The following is a 21,228-nucleotide window of genomic DNA, read 5'->3' as shown; positions in this document are numbered from 1 at the left end:
AATGTCCTGCCAAATATTGGCTCATTTTGGATTTCATGAGAGCTACACATTCCAAAAAAGTTGGGACAGGTAGCAATAAGAGGCCGGAAAAAGTTAAATGTACATATAAAGAACAGCTGGAGGACCAATTTGGAACTTATTAGGTCAATTGGCAACATGACTGGGTATAAAAAGAGCCTCTCAGAGTGGCACTGTCTCTCAGAAGACAAGATGGGCAGAGGATCACCAATTCCCCCAATGCTGCGGCGGACAATAGTGGAGCAATATCAGAAAGGAGTTTCTCAGAGAAAAAAATCATCATCATTTACAGTGCATAATATCATCCAAAGATTCAGAGAATCTGGAACAATCTCTGTGCGTAAGGGTCAAGGCCAGAAAACCAAACTGGATGCCCGTGATCTTCAGCCCTTAGACGGCACTGCATCACATACAGGAATGATACTGTAATGGAGATCACAACATGGGCTCAGGAATACTTCCAGAAAACATTGGTGAACACAATCCACCGTGCCATTCGCCGTCGCCCGCTAAAACTCTATAGGTCAAAAAAGAAACCATATCTAAACATGATCCAGAAGCGCAGGCGTTTTCTCTGGGCCAAGGCTCATTTAAAATGGACTGTGGCGAAGTGGAAAACTGTTCTGTGGTCAGACGAATCACAATTTGAAGATCTTTTTGAAAACTGGGACGCCATGTCATCCGGACTAAAGAGGACAAGAACAACCCAAGTTGTTCTCAGAGCTCAGTTCAGAAGCTGCATCTCTGATGGTATGGGGTTTATGAGTGTGTGTGGCATGGGCAGCTTACACATCTGGAAAGGCACCATCAATGCTGAAAGGTGTATCCAAATTCTAGAGCAACATATGCTCCATCCAGACGTCATCTCTTTCAGGGAAGACCTTGCATTTTCCACCATGACAATGCCAGACCACATACTGCATCAATCACAACATCATGGCTGCGTAGAAGAAGGATCCAGGCACTGAAATGGCCAGCCTGCAGTCCAGATCTTTCACCCATAGAAAACATTTGGCGCATCATAAAGAGGAAGATGCGACAAAGAAGACCCAAGACAGTTGAGCAGCTAGAAGCCTGTATTAGACAAGAATGGGACAACATTCCTATTCCTAAATTTGATCAACTTGTCTCCTCACCCTGTATCTGAGCCTCCAGCGCGGTGATCTGTGTGCCGAGCAGCTGGCCGTCCTGTAGGGTCGTGTTGAGTTTGGTCTGCAGTGCCGCGGCCTTCTGCTGCTGCGAGCTCAACTCCAGCTGAAGCGCCGACACACGCGCCGTGGAAGACGCCAACTCCTCCGTCAAGCGTGCCTTCCAGAGACATGCAGAGAGACTGACATTAAACCAACTGAAACACAACTGATGATACAGCAAGACGACTCAGATGAAATGATGATGGGACTATAATGAAAAGACAAAAAAAATTATACAAGGAAATGAGAGCACACTGCAAAAAATGCTCTTCTTACTTAGTAATTTTGTCTTGTTTCTAGTCCAAATATCTAAAAATTCTTAAATAAATATGCATTTACTATATAAGATGCATATACTATAAAATGACAAGTTATTTTTCCTTTTTACTCTTAAAAATAAGCTGAAAATGAAGTGAGATTTTTTTAAAACAAGCAAAATTATCTGCCAATGGGGAGAAAATAATATATATATATTTTTTTTTTTATTGAAATCATCTTGTTTCCGTCCCAAACTGAAATAAGATTATTTTTCTCACCCCATTGGCAGATCATTGCGCTTGTTTTAAGCAAAATCTCACTTCATTTAGATTTTTTTCCCCAGAAAACAAGCAAAAATATCTTATGTCATTTTACTTATCTAGTAAATGCATATTGAGTAAAGAATTTTTTGATATTTGGATTGGAAACAAGAAAAAAAAATGTAATAAGAAGAGCATTTTTTGCAGTGTAGTGTCAAGAAGAGAAAATATGGTGGTAGAATCTACCCCTGCTGAGAGATGAATGCTGATTGGTTAGTGAGTGGTGCCTGTTCAAAACAAAAAGTGAAAAGAGAAATGGGAAATGCTTAATTTAACATAAACGATGGGAAAGAGTGTGTGAAGACTATGGAGAAATGGATGAGGCGGGACAGCGCTTTTTTTTTTGCTCACCTGATCCCAACTCAATTCCAGTGGCAGTGCATGCTGGGAAAAGAGAGCAGTCACCACTAAAGGCTCTCAGGCAATCAGAGTAGCGTTAACCAATCAGAGCAGAGATACGTGGCTTAGAAGGAAACAGTGTTAAAAGTAGAGATATCTATGAGTTGTCATTGCGTTATGAGCATCAGATTTTTCTGTAAGGTTAGTGGACAGTGTGCAAAAAGAGTGATTTTGCGCTAAATACAATAAAAAAAAATGGCCGACTGAGGCATACAAGCACAATAAAAACAGCAATGTAAATGTCCCCGGCTCTCAGCCTCACTCTGCTTCATACCACAGTAACATTAATAAAACTTTAATATGTTAGCTACTCCATGAACATGATTTCCATCTCATTCACGGCATCATCAAGCAACGCGTTTGTTATTGTTCTGAATAAGCAACCTCTAGTGGCAAAACTTACATACCGTGCCTTTAATGCTGCACCATAAAGGCCTTTCCAAATGGTTGGGAGTGACATTGCCTCGTGTTGGTGCCTTCTAAGACACCTTGTTTAAGCCAAAAACTAAAACCCAAAGAATACTTTTTGCTTTGTATGTGAACTCTTAGCATATACAGGTCCTTCTCAAAAAATTAGCATATTGGGATAAAGTGCATTATTTTCCATAATGTAATGGTAAAAATTAAACTTTCATATATTTTAGATTCATTGCACACCCACTGAAATATTTCAGGTCTTTTATTGTTTTAATACTGATGATTTTGGCATACAGCTCATGAAAACCCTCAAAAAATTAGCATATCATGAAAAGGTTCTCTAAACGAGCTATTAACCTAATCATCTGAATCAACTAATTAACTCTAAACACCTGCAAAAGATTCCTGAGGCTTTTAAAAACTCCCAGCCTGGTTCATTACTCTAAACCGCAATCATGGGTAAGACCGCCGACCTGACTGCTGTCCAGAAGGCCATCATTGACGCCCTCAAGCGAGAGGGGAAGACACAGAAAGACATTTCTGAACGAATAGGCTGTTCCCAGAGTGCTGTATCAAGGCACCTCAGTGGGAAGTCTGTGGGAATGAAAAAGTGTGGCAAAAAACACTGCACAACGAGAAGAGGTGAGCGGACCCTGAGGAAGATTGTGGAGAAGGACCGACTCCAGACCTTGGGGGACCTGCGGAAGCAGTGGACTGAGTCTGGAGGAGAAACATCCAGAGCCACCGTGCACAGGCGTGTGCAGGAAATGGGCTACAGGTGCCGCATTCCCCAGGTCAAGACACTTTTGGGCTACAGAGAAGCAGCACTGGACTGTTGCTCAGTGGTTCAAAGTACTTTTTTCGGATGAAAGCAAATTTTACATGTCATTCGGAAATCAAGGTGCCAGAGTCTGGAGGAAGACTGGGGAGAAGGAAATGCCAAAATGCCTGAAGTCCAGTGTCAAGTACCCACAGTCAGTGATGGTCTGGGGTGCCATGTCAGCTGCTGGTGTTGGTCCACTGTGTTTTATCAAGGGCAGGGTCAATGCGGCTCGCTTTCAGGAGATTTTGGAGCACTTCATGCTTCCATCTGCTGAAAAGCTTTATGGAGATGAAGATTTGGTTTTTCAGCACGACCTGGCACCTGCTCACAGTGCCAAAACCACTGGTAAATGGTTTACTGACCATGGTATTACTGTGCTCAATTGGCCTGCCAACTCTCCTGACCTGAACCCCAATAGAGAATCTGTGGGATATTGTGAAGAGAAAGTTGAGAGACGCAAGACCCAACACTCTGGATGAGCTTAAGGTCGCTATCGAAGCATCCTGGGCCACCATAACACCTCAGCAGTGCCACAGGCTGATCGCCTCCATGCCACGCCGCATCGAAGCAGTCATTTCTGCAAAAGGATTCCCGACCAAGTATTGAGTAGTGTTGCCAAAAATATCGATATTTCGATATGTATCGATACTGGAATATCTGAAACGATACGATTCTCAGTTTTTACAGTAACGATACCAGCTGTCCTCTCCTCTCCGACCGAAAGCGAGTTGACACACACCGGCATATTCTCACTCAGCCCGGTTAACCTCTGAGCACGGGGAACGCGCGTTCTGCTGGACTTTTTCCTCATGACAGTGTGTTAGTGTGTGATCGGTCTGAATTTCGCGCGGGATTGCACATAAATTAGTTCTACTAATCCCCGGAGATTTTGTGCTCACACCTGAAGCGCACACACATAGCCTACCGTAATAAAGCCGGCTCTGACATGATACAAGTGCAAACATTTGCTTCTTTTTCCAGCTTATTATTGGTCAAATACACTCAAAGAATTATCAGTGCACATCTGGAAGAGTATTAACGTAAACACAGTCGCAAACAGTTCAGGAAGAACGAGTAACAGGAACAGTGTTTAGGATCCATGCGTCCGTTAGTCTTAAAGGGACCGCAGTCATTTGCTATTCAAACTACAAAAAGACAAACGATCAACTGCTCTTGACTGATCAACTTGTGTAACTTTAATAGTTTCATCTGTACGCTATTGAATTTTTTACAAAGAAGATTATCCAATGTTGTTTTAAATGTAATTAATGTGCATTTTTTAAATTCAGTTTCTTATCTGAATGTTAGACCTACCTGAAAAAATAAAGCAGTCTGTTTAATTTGTATCTTCTATTCTATTGCATTTATTTGGGCTATTGTTTGTAATCTGTTTATTTGTTCTTATTTTATTACTGTATACTCGTCTTTTTAAATTCAATTTACCATTCGAAATCAAGCTTTCTTGTGCTGTGTGTAAGCTATTGCAACACAATTATGTTACCCCATTGTAAAAAATACATTGAGATAGCAAAAATTTGTGAGATAATTTTAATAGTAATTGATCAATAATTGTACAAATCAAAACGATGCCCAACCCTAAGGAACATGCTGGCCGCATTAATTTTTAGTAAAAAATAACAATGAATAATAAGTTCTGTTGTCATATTAAGCATCTTATCTTTTTTTTTTTTTTTTACCGTGGTATCGATTGAGTATCGATATATCGATATTTTAGTCTGGTATCGTATCGAAGTCATAATTTTGGTATCGTGACAACACTAGTATTGAGTGCATAACTGAACATAATTATTTGAAGGTTGACTTTTTTTGTATTAAAAACACTTTTATTTTATTGGTCGGATGAAATATGCTAATTTTTTGGGTTTTCATGAGCTGAATGCCAAAATCATCAGTATTAAAACAATAAAATACTTGAAATATTTCAGTTGGTGTGCAATGAATCTAAAATATATGAAAGTTTAATTTTTAATTTTTATACATTATGGAAAATAATGAACTTTATCACAATATGCTAATTTTTTGAGAAGGACCTGTAGCTGAACACGTAGCCTTTCAAAGTATACTCCATTTGATAGTATGCATAAATAGTCACATGAGCGCTACAAACTGCCATCCTTGACCAGTGTCTGCGCTATTTCTCTCTAGAAATTATGAGCGATAAAAACATCTTTGCTCTCGTTTGTGAGTAGGGATGTCACGGTACCAAAATTCCAGTAGTAGGTACCGATACCATAATTCTACGATTTTCTGTACCAATTTCGGTACCACAGCTAAACAATTTTATTTTTATTTAACCATTTAAAAAAATTTAAATTAAATTCAATGAGTTTATTATTTACGATGACAATCATTATAAGTAAATAATACATACACATTTAAAGGCTACATGCTGTTAAAAATTAAACATTGTTTAAGAAAAAGATCAAGGGAAAAATTTAGGAGTCGGTACTACCGCTACTACAGAAATGCTGGTATCGTCAAATTTTTTTAATTTCGGTACCGACTTGGTATTTGTGACATCCCTAGTTGTGAGTTTCTCTAAACTACCGCACACAAGCACTCTGCAACATTGTCGTCTGTTGTTGTTCCATCTCATCTGTTCGAGTGACGACGAGTCGGAAGAAGCCTTGTATTACAGTGTTGGTGTGAAGGCTCTGCATCAGTGGTTATGACTTCAATGAGCTTTTCCTGCTGTTCCAATACAGCCTAAAAGAGCCTAGTGTACACTGCAGGCTAGACTAAAGCCTGCCAGCTGTGCCACGGCCATTTCCCTGGTGCGCTTCAGCACTGAAAGAGCAATTTCCCTAAAAGAGCAAGGGTGGGATGACACCTTTTTAAAGGTGTTATTCCACACGTGCATTTCCAGATGCAATTGTTCCTGTCCTCATCTGACGGCCACTATTGCTGTCTCACACACCTAGGCATAATCATGAGACAGCGTTCGTGGGTGGTTCATGTTTTCAAATGAGAACATTACCACCATGGCATGCCAGTCGCGACTCTTATTTTACTGGAAAGTTTGAGTCCCCTCTGCTGTTGATCAGCCGCCACTTGTGTATAAAAGCACAGCCATGCGGGTCTGCTTGACACTTTGGGAGATCCAGAAGCGTTGGGCGACACCCAACACGGTTGCTAGATTTTATATTCTTCATGTAGAGCTGGTATCTTTCTGTGTACTCACCTCAAGTAGCCACTAACACCGAGAACCGCTAAGTGTCTCACTTGCTGTGTCATTCCTCTCCTAAAGGAACGGATGTGTGCGCTTATCTTGCTCCTAAGGTGAGTTACCCAGCTGGCGAACCCTGAGTTCCTCCAGCACCCTGGAGGCTGAGATGTCCGGCAAGTACGTAAATACGTAACCGAGACGATTCTTCATGGTTCTGGACTAGAGCTGTTCTGGTGTGATTGTGTGTGTGTGTGTGTGTGTGTGTGTGTGTGTGTGTGTGTAATGTATTGAGCTGTTTCACAGTGTTACCTTGTCTTGTTCTGCCTGCAGTATTCTGGTCTGATTCTGTTCACTGCTGTTCTTCAGAGAGTCGGTCCTCTGCTCCATCATCAGATTACTCTGCTCCACGTACCTACACAAGCACAAATTCCCCTTAAGTAAAAGCACACAATGTTATTTTGACATTTTTATACATTTCTATTGACTGTGATCGTTAAAACAGGAAAAGAAGAGAGTGGGACAAATGCAGGTAAGAAAATCGCTAAACTTAACTAGCTAACTAACTAACTAACTAACTAACTAACTAACTAACTAACTAACTAACATTGCAATATTTCGTTTTTTTGCTATATACAGTAGTGGCCAAAAGTGATGTTTGTTTTTAATGACCCTACAAGTTCAATTAAACCATCAAAATAAAAGGAATATATATATATATATATATATATATATATATATATATATATTTTTTTTTTTTTTTTTTTTTTTTTTTTTTTTTTTTAATATCTGGTTACACTATTGTAAGGTTTCATTGATACAGTGTAATTAAATATTTAAGTACCAAGTAATATTATTTAACAACGTGTACTTACTGTAGGGTGAGGATAGGATTAGTGTTTGGTTTAATGTTAATTGGATGTAATTATGCATAATTTACTGTTATTACTATAATATGTACATGTAACAATGTAATAATGCCACTGTAAAATAAAGTGTTATCAAATATTTTAAATATGTGGGAAGAACAAAACACTTAACTTGGTTCTGACAAAATTATTTGACGATATTAACAATATGCCTGATAAGCACTGCCCTTTCCATCACGCATGAGAAAAATTAAACGGCCCTCGGCTCAAACAGCAGTGTAGGGCGAGCTTTAAGTGAATGTATTTACTCGCTGACCGGAGTCAATCATGCAATCCAGTCAAAAGGCTTTTCAAACAAAAAATAATAATAATAAAAAAATAAACAACATTTACTAAAGTAACACTAACTGTAACCATAGTATTGTGGCAGAAATATGGGATAATCACATTGAAATGTATTATAGTATTAGTGTAGGCATGCATTAAATGTATTAAGTAATGGAATATTATTTGTTATTGGGCTATAGCAGTTTTTGTTTAGGCTACTGTTTTTCAGAAAAAATACAATAGAATCGATATACAGTGCCTTGCAAAAATATTTGGCCCCCTTGAACTTTGCGAACTTTTGCCACATTTCAGGCTTCAAACATAATGATATGAAACTGTAATTTTTTGTGAAGAATCAACAACAAGTGGGACACAATCATGAAGTGGAACGAAATTTATTGGATATTTCAAACTTTTTTAACAAATCAAAAACTGAAAAATTGGGCGTGCAAAATTATTCGTCCTCCTTAAGTTAATACTTTGTAGCGCCACCTTTTGCTGCGATTACAGCTGTAAGGCGCTTGGGGTGTGTCTCTATCAGTTTTGCACATCGAGAGACTGACACTATTGCCCATTCCTCCTTGAGGAACAGCTGGAGCTCAGTGAGGTTGGATGGAGAGCGTTTGTGAACAGCAGTTTTCAGTTCTTTTCACAGATTCTCAGGTCTGGACTTTGACTTGGCCATTCTAACACCTGGCCTTTTGCTTTATGTTTTGGAGCTTTCCTATAGCTCAATGAGTAGAGCATGGCGCTAGCAACGCCGAGGTCATGGGTTCGATTCCCAGGGAAAGCAAGAATTGACAAAAAAAATGTAAAATGTGTACCTTGATTGCAATGTAAGTCGCTTTGGATAAAAGCGTCTGCCAAATGCATAAATGTAAATGTAAATGGATAATTGTCTTGTTGGAAGACAAATCTCTGTCCCAGTCTCAGGTCTTTTGGAGACTCCATCAGGTTTTCTTCCAGAATGGTCCTGTATTTGGCTCCATCCATCTTCCCATCCATTTTGACCATCTTCCCTGTCCCTGCTGAAGAAAAGCAGGCCCACACCATGATGCTGCCACCACCATGTTTGACAGTGGGGATGGTGTGTGTTCAGGGTGAGGAGCTGTGTTGCTTTTACGCCAAACATAACGTTTTGCATTGTTGCCGAAAAGTTCAATTTTGGTTTCATCTGACCAGAGCACCTTCTTCCACATGTTTGGTGTGTCTCCCAGGTGGCTTGTGGCAAACTTTAAACAACACTTCACTGACTTCTTGCCACTCTTCCAGAAAGGCCAGATTTGTGCAGTATACGACTGATTGTTGTCCTATGGACAGAGTCTCCCACCTCAGCTGTAGATCTCTGCAGTTCCTCCAGAGTGATCATGGGCCTCTTGGCTGCATCTCTGATCAGTCTTCTCCTTGTAAGAGCTGAAAGTTTAGAGGGACGGCCAGGTCTTGGTAGATTTGCAGTGGTCTGATACTCCTTCGATTTCAATATTATCTCTTGCCCAGTGCTCCTTGGGATGTTTAAAGCTTGGGAAATCTTTTTGTATCCAAATCCGGCTTTAAACTTCTCCACAACAGTATCTCGGACCTGCCTGGTGTGGTCCTTGTTCTTCATGATGCTCTCAACGCTTTAAACGGACCTCTGAGACGATCACAGTGCAGGTGCATTTATACGGAGACTTGATTACACACAGGTGGACTCGATTTATCCTCATTAGTCATTTAGGTCAACATTGGATCATTCAGAGATCCTCACTGGACTTCTGGAGAGAGTTTGCTGCACTGAAAGTAAAGGGGCTGAATAATTTGTTTTTAATGGAGAGGATAAAACTTGTTGTTGATTCTTCACAAAAAATTACAGTTTCATATCATTATGTTTGAAGCCTGAAATGTGGGAAAAGGTCGCAAAGTTCAAGGGGGCCAAATATTTTCGCAAGGCACTGTAGTTTTACCATGGTAATGAGGTGCTATGTATGGTTTTACCTGTGGTTATCATGATCTACAAATGTATAGTTAATGTATAGATACTATGGAAAACAAATTTTAATAAGAGTCCTAACTCGGTCAGCATATTTAGATTTTACCAAATAAAAAACACTGTTTTATGTCTATTTTAAGCCAGAACATTCCTTTATTGAAGGATGGAAGATCCTAAAAATATAATACGAAAAGGGAAGAAGCCAAATATAATGTCTGACCTCTGGTTCTGATTGATGAGCTCGCCGATCTTGCGGTTCTGTTCCTCTATGCGTGAGCTTTTCTCAAACACCTCTTTCTTCAGACACTCGTTCTCCTGAATAAATGATAGGTGGGGTCATTGAGTACTGAGGACCGAGAAAGAAAGTTCGGTTGACCAATCACTGCATATCACCTGTATGATTCTCTGAATGTTGTGCATGATCATGGCTGTTTCCATTGACACGTTCGATAAGCCCAACGAAACGCTGCCTTGCTTTTGTAGGTCATCGATCTGAAAAAGCAGAGCGATTTCTCAAAAGGTTGTTCAAGTGTATAATGTGGTTACCTACAAACATATGCTATTAATGTACCAACCTTAGAGGACAAGTGGTCCAGTTTGTCTGTCACTTTCCCAACAGCCATTCGAATTTCAGTGTTGTGTTGTCGAGCCTCTGTCATCAAGAAGGATGTGACATCACTAGATCCTTAAAGAGACAAGCATCCTTTAAAATCCCAACCTAAACTACATGAATGTAAGGACATCTGCAGCTGATGAACTATGAAACTAATGCAATATTGTACAGATTTTGGAGTGATTTTTACCTTGGTAAGGCACGGTCTGTGTCGGGTACATCTGGCTTACAGGCTGTAGAGGAAGTCACAGGCAACATATGTTTAATACTTAAAAGGGGGGAGGGGGGGATGCTATTTCATGCATTCTGACTTATTTACACTGTTAAAGACTGGATTGCCATGGCCAAAATTGCAACCAAAAAAAAAACAAGTTGGACGTATGACGGCATATTTCTGTGCCAAACACACTCCTTCAGGATTCAAAAGTTTTGGAGAGTTTTTTTTCGAGTATGGCCAGCCCGACATCATAAAGGGCGGAATTGAACTTATCCCGGATGAACACACACACACACACACACACACACACACACACACACACAGCGAGAGCGCGTCCATCAACACACACACACACAGAGCGAGAGCGCGTCCATCAACAAGCTTCGTTCGGGTCAGAGAAGCCGTCGGTGGCGCTGGCGTGTTTTTACACCACCAAATCAACAATGTCAGTAAAGAAGTGTGTTTCTGTTTGTGATGCAAAGATAACTTTGTTCAGCTTCCCAAATAACCAGTGTTAAGGGAACAGTGGATGCAGCTTGTGTGTCTTGAGTTCTGCAAGTGTGTGTGTGTGTGTGTGTGTGTGTGTTTGCTCCCAGTCATGAGTTAAAACCGCAGGCAGAGTAAAACTGCATGAAAAGTGTGTGTTTTGTTGGCAATTGGCGTGTAAGTGCAAATAATGTGAGCAACACCAACGTATAGTGAATTGAGAGTTATCCTGGGATAATGCCATAATCATGATGTATTGTGTGCATGCGTGCCAGGGACAGCCAAATGCGAGTGATTTTGAGTTGTGGCGAGTAAACTCGCTTCACCTACCGGCCACCGTGGCGGGTAAATAAAAATAGCATACTGTTTCACCTCTTTGTAAACTTTGTTCAATGCATGCGAGTGCGGCCAAATGTCTGAATATGACCAGTCATTTTCGCAGTCATCTCCCGGGTGTAGAGCCAGAAGACGCGAATGAGAAGATCTGTCTCTGTGCATCATCCGAAAGCGCGCACATGTCTCATACCGCACAAATATTAAGTTATCTTTCAAGTCTTGCGCTTAAACGGACAAACTCACACAAGAAGTATGTCAACATGTCCATCTTGATGAGTATCCAAGCAGACATAGTCTGTATTTAATATGCCTTAAGTTAGCTTTATACCTTCGAGAAAGACGTTTATATACGTTATTACGTTTCGTCAGCCGCTCTGAGACGCAACTCATTTAAGATGAGGGGAAAAAGCCTGATTGCAACAACTTCCATTTTGTATTCGATATTTTGTACCATTTTCCAGGAAGTGATGATTTTGTTCTCTTGAATACTTGGGGCGAAAACGCTGTTTTATCAGAAATGTTTTAAGCAATATCCCAATTTTGTGCACAAGTTAAATGTGCAACTTAAGATGGAAACATAGCTACTGATAATACTATTATATATTATTACAACTAGGGCTGGGCGATATGGCCCAAAAAAATTATCACGATATAATTTTACATATCAGTCGATATCGATAAATATCACAATACAAGTAAATTCTTTATTTCTTTAAAGTTTAAAGGCATATTTTTGCTCCTGAGTGAAAGATGTAGAAAACAGACAGTTAACTGTGGTTTTAAACTATCCTTTATTGTCAAAACATGACAAACACTTCCCAAACAGTGGAACAATTTATTAAACCTGAGGTAGATTTATTTATTAAAATCTTACCTGTGGTCAACATTTTTTTACTCTTCACTATATATCAATAATATAATTTTATATAAACTTAATTGTGTAAGTAGTAAAACACTAAAAACGCAAACGGGCAAAAAAAAGCGTTTTACGTTAAGAAACATTTCGAGTCCACCCTCTTTTGCCTCAAAGTGGATTGGTCCACTGTGCATCTCTCACACACACACACACACACACACACACAGTGGGCTGGCCGCGAGAGGAGGGAGAGAGCAAAGTTCAGTATTTGTGGATCTCCAGTAAGGGCTGCCTATTTTATTTTAAACATCGGATGACATTATTTATCTTTTATTACACGGCTCTGTGAAATACTTGATTCTGATTGGTCAATCGCGCATTCCAGCGGTACGTTATTTCCAGATAACACCCGCTCATCCGGGTACTACGAGTTACTTGACCGGTACTACTTCTGTGCTTAACGCTGGCGCCATCTTGTGGCTTAAACAGCCGTGGGTTACAATGGAAGACTTCAAGGCAGGTTTCCTTTATAACGTTTTAAATATAGATATTTTTCTTACACAAACGCATCGATTCAAATCAGAAGGCTCTATTAACCCATCGGAGCCGTGTGGAGCTCGTTATTTGACGGACAGCTGCATTTTTATGGACTTCAAACACAACTACAACTAGGCTACTGCTGGGATTAACGTTAGCCTGGACTTTTAAATATAACTCTGATTGTATTTGTCTGACAGAAGAATGTCATATACACCTATAATGACTTGAGGGTGAGTAAATCATAGGCTTGGTTTCATTTTTGGGTGAACTAACCCTTTCAGCATTCATTTTCAACATTTTGCAGCAATAGATAAAGGCTTAAAGCAGGTTGGAACTGTTTTTCTTCGCGGAAGCTTTGCGTAAGAACTATATATAAATATAAATATATAAAATATTTAATCTCAAGACAATATTTTGTGTCTAATAATTATTTATTTGAGACTCGTAGCCGTGGAATAAGCGGGATAATGTACACCCAGCCGGTTGTTATCGCAGAATAAACCCCTTCAGAGTGATGTAAGACCCCTCCACTGATCACTCTGTCGGGGTTTATTCTGCGATAACAACCGGCTGGGTGTACATTATCCCTTACTTGATACCTGCGATACCGAGTCATTAATAAATCACCAAAGACAAACAATTATGACAGCGATGTACAAGTCCGACATTTTAGTGATTATAGTTTGGTAACGTTAGCTTGCAAGTCACCCACTACAGCTAACAAGTTAATAAGCCTGTGTGTGAATGTAGTTAATGTAGATTTACCGCTGTGTTGGGCTCAACGTTATCTGGAAGAACTTAGAAGCAGCACGATAATTTAATAATTAAATTCCGCGTGGTGAACCTATGATAAGCAGTCCACGCACGTTAGAGGTTAGATCGGGCTCAAAAAAAATCAAGCCCGACCCTACCCGAGCCCGTGCACGTTGTGTCCAAGCCCGGCCCGGCCCGACACCTTAACTGTAATTATGAGCCCGAGCCCGATTTAAACCCGACCATTGTTCAATATGTGGGCGTTTTGACGAGAACGAGCCTGTAATGAGCAAAGTGCAGCAAAGCGGACTGGTGAGGCTCATGATAAAACTACATTTAGTTTTCAGTTTTCTCCACAGCGACTGTACAGCCGAATAACATTTTGTTGCAAATTTTCATGTTTAACACTTTGAAGCTGCTTTGAAACAATCATCATTGTAAAAGCGCTATAGGCTATAAATAAAGTTGACTTGACTCCGCTCAATAATCCGCAGGCGCGCTCATGATCCGCTCACCGGTAAACTGGTGTTTGCTCAAATCCAGCTCAGACATTTATCTGTAGCTTACTTTGTTGTAGCCATTAAACGATGTGTTTTTTCCTTCATATTTATGTTTAAATATTATAATATTATTTTTACATATTTCATCTGATTATGATGAGTGAAAAGATGCGAGTGGGTCAGAAATGATTTAAGTGGTTATATTTAGTTTAATATTAAGTTCTGTTTTGTAGAAAGCATTTATTTCGTTTTGTTTAAATTGTATCTTAATTTTAAAAAAAGGTTTCTTGGGCCAATTGCCAGGATTTAATAAATAAAAAGCAAATAGCAGACTATAATCGTGAGGTGAAGTCGTGGGAGTGATGGCTTTCATTTCATCTCATGAACTGAAGCGCGTCTCATATATAAACCGAAACTCAGCAGCTACTCGCCTCACAGACATGAGAAATATGCGTATAGAAAACTTGAAATGTCCATTTTTAAACGAAACGATTCAAAGATATTTAATTAAGCAAAGTGCAGTGTTGACACGAGCAGCTCTTGACACAGAGCGTTTCTGTTCAGACGCTGCGCTCCATCACTGCTCGAGCTGTGAGTTTAAGATGCATTTTTACACTAATCCTGACTTGTGCAATTTTGTAGCCTACACATTTGTTTCGTAGTTGTTGTATTAGTTCTTACTTTGCTAAATATACACATAATTTCTGATTATAGCATAGCTTTCTGCCCACCCAATTAGACTAAAGTAGGCTAATGATTTAAAAAAACAAACGCTTGATCACGGGCCCGGCCCTACCCGACCCGAGGATAGTGCAGGGAAATCTCAGCCCGACCCGGCCCGCGGGTCGGTTCGGGTCAGGTTCGGGCTCGGTTAGAGAATCTAAACTCTAACGCACGTCGCTGTTTTATGTCGGATGGGATCGCCAAAATATCTCCAAACCACTGAAGTTGAGCGAACTAACTTGTCAGCGATATCTGTGTCCTTCGAGCTGGTCGTGAGCACTGAATTTTCTTCACTGTTGCTCATTTTTCTTGCTCCACTTCACTCCGATCCTCAATCCTGTCAGTCACTGACTGTAAAGAACAGCCAGAAGCCCGGTCTGCAATACGCATGCGCAGCATTACGCATAGCGCATAAGCATTATACCGATAATTTATCGAACTGTTGTTATCGTTTAAAAAAATTATATAGTGATAATTATCGTTTTATCGCCCAGCCCTAATTACAACATAGTAATGGACAGTAGATTCAGCTGAAAATGGTGTTTTGTAAACGGCCACTAAGTGACTATTGCAGAAAGCAAAATTAGGAGTATTTATTTAATTGTACTCTTAATGCCACTAACACTAATTACATACGTACGTCAAGATTACTGCTGGCTTTTCAATGCAATCAACACAAAAAGCACAGCAAACGTCGCTGCAATATTTGTAAAAATCTGCAGCAAATTAAAAAAAAAAACCCAGCAATAGGGAGTTACCAACCTGAAATGCATGTACGACTCCCGGCATCATAGGCTGTGGATTGGCTGTTGCCATGGCAACAGGTAAAAGGGCCGAAGCTGGAATGGAAAGCATACATACGACAGTTTCACATCATTTAACTGAGCATTAAAGGGTTATTCACCCAAAAATGAAATGTATGTCATGAACTCCTCACCCTAATGTCGTTCCACACCCGTAAGACCTCCGTTCAACTTCACACACAGTTTAAGATATTTTATATTTAGTCCGAGAGCTTTCTGTCTCTCCATTGAAAACATATGCACAGTGTACTGTCCCTTTCCAGAAGGACCAAAAAGGGAATAAAAACATAATCAAAGTAGTCCATATGTGACATCTGTGGGTTAATCAAATAAAGATTCAAACGGTTATGAATCAGTGTATTGATTCATGATGCGGATCGCCAATGTCACTTGATTTCAGCAGTTTGACATGATTGAAAATAAAACCAAAAGAGAAGACAATGCTGAATAAAGTCGTAGATTTTGCTATATTGGACCAAAATGTATTTTGGATGCTTCAAGAGATTCTAACGAACCCACAGATGTCACATATGGACTACTGTGATGTTTTTATTCCCTTTCTGGTCCTTCTGGAAAGGGACAGTATAGTGTGCATGTTTTCAATGGAGAGACAGAAAGCTCTCAAACTAAATATAAAATATCTTAAACTGTGTGTGAAGATGAACGGAGGTCTTACGGGTGTGGAAGGACATTAGGGGGAGGAGTTAATGAAATATATTTCATTTTTGGGTGAAGTAACCCTTTAAACCACTGGCCTTTATAATAATATGATGGGATAGATGAGTGTTACCCTGCACTGACGGCGGAGGGGCGGAGGACATGTGTACAGGCTGTGGCGACGGCGCACTGCTGCGGTCCTTGCGTCTGGACACACTCGGGTCCTACAACAATAACAAGATCAGCTGTAAACCTTCACTTACACGGCAAAAAATGCTCTTCTTACTTTAGTAATTTTGTCTTGTTTCCAATCCAAATATCTAAAAATTCTTAACTCAAGATGCATTTACTAGATAAGTAAAATGACATAAGATATTTTTCCTTGTTTTCTTAAAAATAAAATCAAAATGAAGTGAGTTTTTGCTTAAAACAAGCAAAATGATCTGCCAATGGGGTGAGAAAAATAATCTCGTTTCAATCCCAATCAGAAATACGATTATTTTTCTGACCCCATTCGCAGATCATTTAGCTTGTTTTAAGCAAAAACTTACTTCATTTGGATTTTTTCCCCCAGAAAACAAGCAAAAATATCTTATGTCATTTTACTTATCTAGTAGATGATATTTGAACTGTAAACAAGAAAAAAATACTAAATAAGAAGAGCATTTTTTGCAGTGTATGCACTCGCTCACACTTATCAATCTTTATTAAAAAGGCAAAACAAAGATTATAGTGGCAGATATATTTAGTTTGACACTGTGCTGTTGTCTGCATAGGAGACGGTCAGTCTTGCCTCGAGTTCGGAGTCGCTGGAGTCTGGCTGCGAGGGTGACGAGGCTGGGCCGGCGATGAAGGGCAGCATTGGCTGGCCCATTTTGGCCATGCGGGAGATCAGTTTAGCTTTAGTGGCATCAGGATTCTGGAGACATCACAAAACATGTCAACACATTTACTAGACAGGGTTTATCATCAGGGATGCATTGATATTAAAATTATGGTTGATAATTATTTTCTGATTACTAATAAAGTGCTTTAAATAAAAATAAAAAGTTTAAAAGAATAAACTTTGAAAGAAAAAAGAATGCAAGTGAATTTCCGTATCAAAACAATATAATTGACAACTATGAATATTCATTGAGATTTGCAAAAGATTACATTTAACAGTGTTATTTAAATGATAAGAGTTATTAAATATTAACAAAAATTCCAAAGTTTGGGGTCGGTAAGATTTTTAATGTTTTCGAGTTTATGCTCAACAAGTCTTCTATTTGATCAAAAATACAGTAAAAATTGTGAAATATTATTACAATTTGAATCAGCTGTCCTCTGTGTGAATATATAGTAAAATGTAATTTATTCCTGTGATCAAAGCTGAATTTATCATCATTACTCCAGTCTTCAGTGTCACATGATCCTTCACTAATCATTCTCAAATGAGGATTAATGCTGCCTTCACGTGCTATCGGAAGTTTTCCTACTTCCCACTTCAGAAGTCGTGAGCTTGTTGTGTTCAGGCGCTTTGTTGTCGGGAAGAATGGAGGACGCCAGGTTCATACTTTTGTGCGTCTTTGGAAAATGTTATTTTAACACTATAACCATTTCAGTCATTTCAGAAAATCATAGAATCACTGGCAAACACTAGCAGCACAACACGAAAGCATATAATCACATTCACAAATAAAGGCATAATGTAGACAATAAAGGCAGCTTAAAGACTAAAATGGCAATAGTTTTCAGCCATACCTGATCCTATTGTATAGCTACTTTTACCACACTATCTAGATAGTCAGCTTGCTCACTATTCTGGAATGATGGTCAACAAGATGCGATTTTCGATTGGTTTAAAATACACAATATTCTTCAAATGATCATTAATTTATGTGTACTAGCCTACTTTAAAGACAAGACAATGAAATTGTTGTAAAAAAAAAAAAAAAACCTGCCACAGCGGAAATTCGTCTCCCATCCGCCAATTTTAACGGTTATGGCACGCCCATCTCGGGAACTTGGGTATCAATATTATTTCCGAACTTCCCAGTGGTAAACACGACACCAGAGGGCGTTCATGTGCATTTTTTACCTCGAAAACTCGTATTTATGATAATTCCGATAGCACGCGAAGGCAGCATTGTTATCAATGTTGGAAACAGTTGTGCAGCTTCCTATTTTTTGTGGAAGCCGGATACATGTTTGTTCAAGATTCTTTGAAAGTTCAAAAGAACAGCATTTATTTGAAATATTAATCTTTTGTAACATTACAAATGTCTTTACTCTCACTTTTGATCAATATAATGCATGCTTGGTGAATAAAAGTGTTATTTTGTGTAAAAAATATCCCAAACTTGAACTATAGTGTCTAATGATAGATGACAAATGTAAAAATAGGAGAAATTAGCAGTGTATATCCAATAGATTAGTATTGATCTGATGACGTTTGACTAAAAAAAAAAAATCTGCCAATAACCAGTATGGTAGAAATAGATTGCCCATACATATTTATATTTTATTTATTTTTGGCCTTTTATTTTTTATTTTTTGAAAGAGGGAAAGTATCTGGAAATGTTGCATGCTTGATTAGAACTTGGGCAATGCCCACACGAACACTTCAAACTCAATGTGTCTGCACTAACCACTAAAGCCCTATTCGCACAGGATAAGTATTTCCTGGTGACCTCTAGTAATTTGTAATAATTGCGGAGGATGTCTGTGATCTTAATCCAGTGTGAATTGCCCATGTCTGTAATTTGTAAAGTAAAAATTCCCCCACAAATGACCTACCATATTTCGGGCCGGTGATAATATTAGTCCTGTACGAATCGGCATCTCTGTGATTTGGCCAGGATGAGGTGGGTTGTGTATAATTATTGCAAGGTTTTTGTTTTTTGTGCACATTTTTATCCAACTTTCCGATGAATGAAGGCTGCATTGATAACGCACACTTCTGAATGCATCTGCGGTCGTGCACATTATACTTTCACTTCAGAATTAGCGCCAATTTGGGAGGAAATTGCCTGAACAGTGTGTTCAATATTATTCATAATGAAAAACAGAACAGTACAATGACATGCTCGCTTAAATGGGCGCTTTTACATTTAGCTTTGAAACCAAATCTTCCACCATCATACTGTCGTGATGAGATCTGACTCCTGCTGCTGGTCTGTGCTCCGTTCAGTTTTTAATTGTAGCATCTATTCACGAACTGACACAAGTGATTTTTATTACTGTAAAAAAATAAAAACTACAGTTGGAAAGTGATGTAATCGGTGTAAGACCGACTATCACAGCCTAGATAACATATGAGCATGTGAAAGGAATATTCTTTTGTTGATGATATATCATGCAGCTATATCTGTATATATGTCTATATAAGCTATATTCATGTCTTGACATCATATCTGGGAGACAAGTCAGTAAATTCGAGTAAAATCACAGGCTTTGCTTATATTGTGCAAATGCGCAATGCAAAATCAAGATGTGGAGGGTAATAATTTAGGTCCACAGATAATACTAATCCTGTGCGAATAGGGCTTAAAAGACTGCATTACAAAAAAAGCTAAAAACAAAACTGTGATACACCTGAAAAGAACCAAAACTTACACTCAGCTGTTCACTGAGGGAGTTGGATTTTGCCCGAAGAGGCGGTTCACTGTAAACAAAGAAGAAATGAAGCAAACAGAGAACCTCAATCAAACACTATTAATATAAGCAATAATCCACAGTCAGGCTGCAGTTAGAGGCCAGCAGGGCTCACCTGGGTTTGCTGGTTTGTGGGGCCGAGCTGAGGGGCTGGTTCAGCTCAGACGGGCCCAGACTCTCAACGCTGGGAGCCGGAGACGGAGCCGCCGAATCTCTTGAACTTCCATCCTTCGCAAACTTAACCTGCACATGCATCAAGAGAGAACATATATCTCAATGCTGTGCATATTTCTACAATGCTACAAAATACAGTCATGTGAAAATGTTAGGACCCCGTATTGAATTTTGGTTTTCTGTATCAGGACATCATAAAAAAAATAATCTGGTCATAATTTGGAAAATAAAACCACAGATGAACAACAACACGTGACGTATCACACAGTGTCGTTATTTATTTAGCAAAAATAGTCGGTCAGGCACTGCTAATCAAATGCCTTTACACTGCAAAAAATGCTTTTCTTACTTAGTATTTTTTGTCTTGTTTCTAGTCCAAACATCTAAAAGTATTTACTAGACAAGCAAAAGTTGTCATCTTGTTTTGGGCAAAATAGTATTGTTTTCTGTTTGAATTAAGATTATTTTTCTTACCTCATCAGAAGATTATTTGGTTCATTTCAAGCAAAAACTCTCTTAATTTTGAGTTATTTATTCCCAGAACACAACAATAATTTTTACTTGTCTAGCAAATGTATCTTAATGTAAGAATTGTTAGATATTTTCACTAGAAACAAGATATTTTTTTGCAGTGTATTTAACTCCAGCAAGTGTGTGATCGCCTCAATAAAAGATAAAGTTTTGGGAGTTTGCTGGTCCGGAGCATTCAGGTGCGTGTTAACACACTGCCAAGGAGGAAAAACATCAGGAACAATCTTAGATAGGCAGTTGTTGCTGCAAAAGGTTACAAAGCTATTTCAAAACAATTTCAAGGCCATGATTCTACAGCGAGGAAGATTATTCACAAGTGGAAGACATTCAAAACAGACCCCAATCTCACGAGTGGACAAATTCACCCCAGGGTCAGACTGTAATGCTCAGGAAAATTGCAGACCACCCAATAACAACCCGTCAGACTCTACAGGCCTCAGTTAACATGTGAAATGTTAAAGTTCATGACAGTACAGTTAGAAAAAGATGGGTGAAGAATGGCATGTTTGGAAGGGTTGCCAGGAGAAAGCCTCTTTTAATCTCTCTAAAAAAACATGGCAGCACAGCTTAGGTCTGCAAAGTTGCATCTGAACAAACCGTAAGACTTCTAGAACAATGTCCTTTAGACC

General features: G+C 39.1%; 1 protein-coding gene across 3 annotated transcripts in view; it reads right to left on the bottom strand.

The window, feature by feature from the left end:
- The window catches only part of fkbp15b (FKBP prolyl isomerase family member 15b), a 60,476-nt gene that overhangs the window by 22,655 nt on the left and 16,593 nt on the right, over positions 1-21,228 (bottom strand). For 2 of the 3 annotated variants that reach the window (XM_067412968.1, XM_067412970.1), the window contains exons 10-21: positions 20,010-20,137; positions 19,856-19,904; positions 17,052-17,177; positions 16,392-16,482; positions 15,561-15,637; positions 10,578-10,620; positions 10,350-10,459; positions 10,168-10,266; positions 9,995-10,089; positions 6,922-7,024; positions 2,138-2,170; positions 1,155-1,326 (exon numbers count right to left, since the gene is read on the bottom strand). In XM_067412968.1, coding sequence (XP_067269069.1) covers positions 1,155-1,326; positions 2,138-2,170; positions 6,922-7,024; positions 9,995-10,089; positions 10,168-10,266; positions 10,350-10,459; positions 10,578-10,620; positions 15,561-15,637; positions 16,392-16,482; positions 17,052-17,177; positions 19,856-19,904; positions 20,010-20,137 — 1,126 coding nt within the window. The remainder of the gene's footprint in view (positions 1-1,154; positions 1,327-2,137; positions 2,171-6,921; positions 7,025-9,994; positions 10,090-10,167; positions 10,267-10,349; positions 10,460-10,577; positions 10,621-15,560; positions 15,638-16,391; positions 16,483-17,051; positions 17,178-19,855; positions 19,905-20,009; positions 20,138-21,228) is intronic. The other variant, XM_067412969.1, reaches the window with a different exon arrangement.

The sequence above is a fragment of the Pseudorasbora parva genome, chromosome 13, assembly GCF_024679245.1.
Source record: "Pseudorasbora parva isolate DD20220531a chromosome 13, ASM2467924v1, whole genome shotgun sequence".
NCBI classification, from domain to species: domain Eukaryota; kingdom Metazoa; phylum Chordata; class Actinopteri; order Cypriniformes; family Gobionidae; genus Pseudorasbora; species Pseudorasbora parva.
This window is presented reverse-complemented; position numbering and strand designations above follow the sequence as displayed.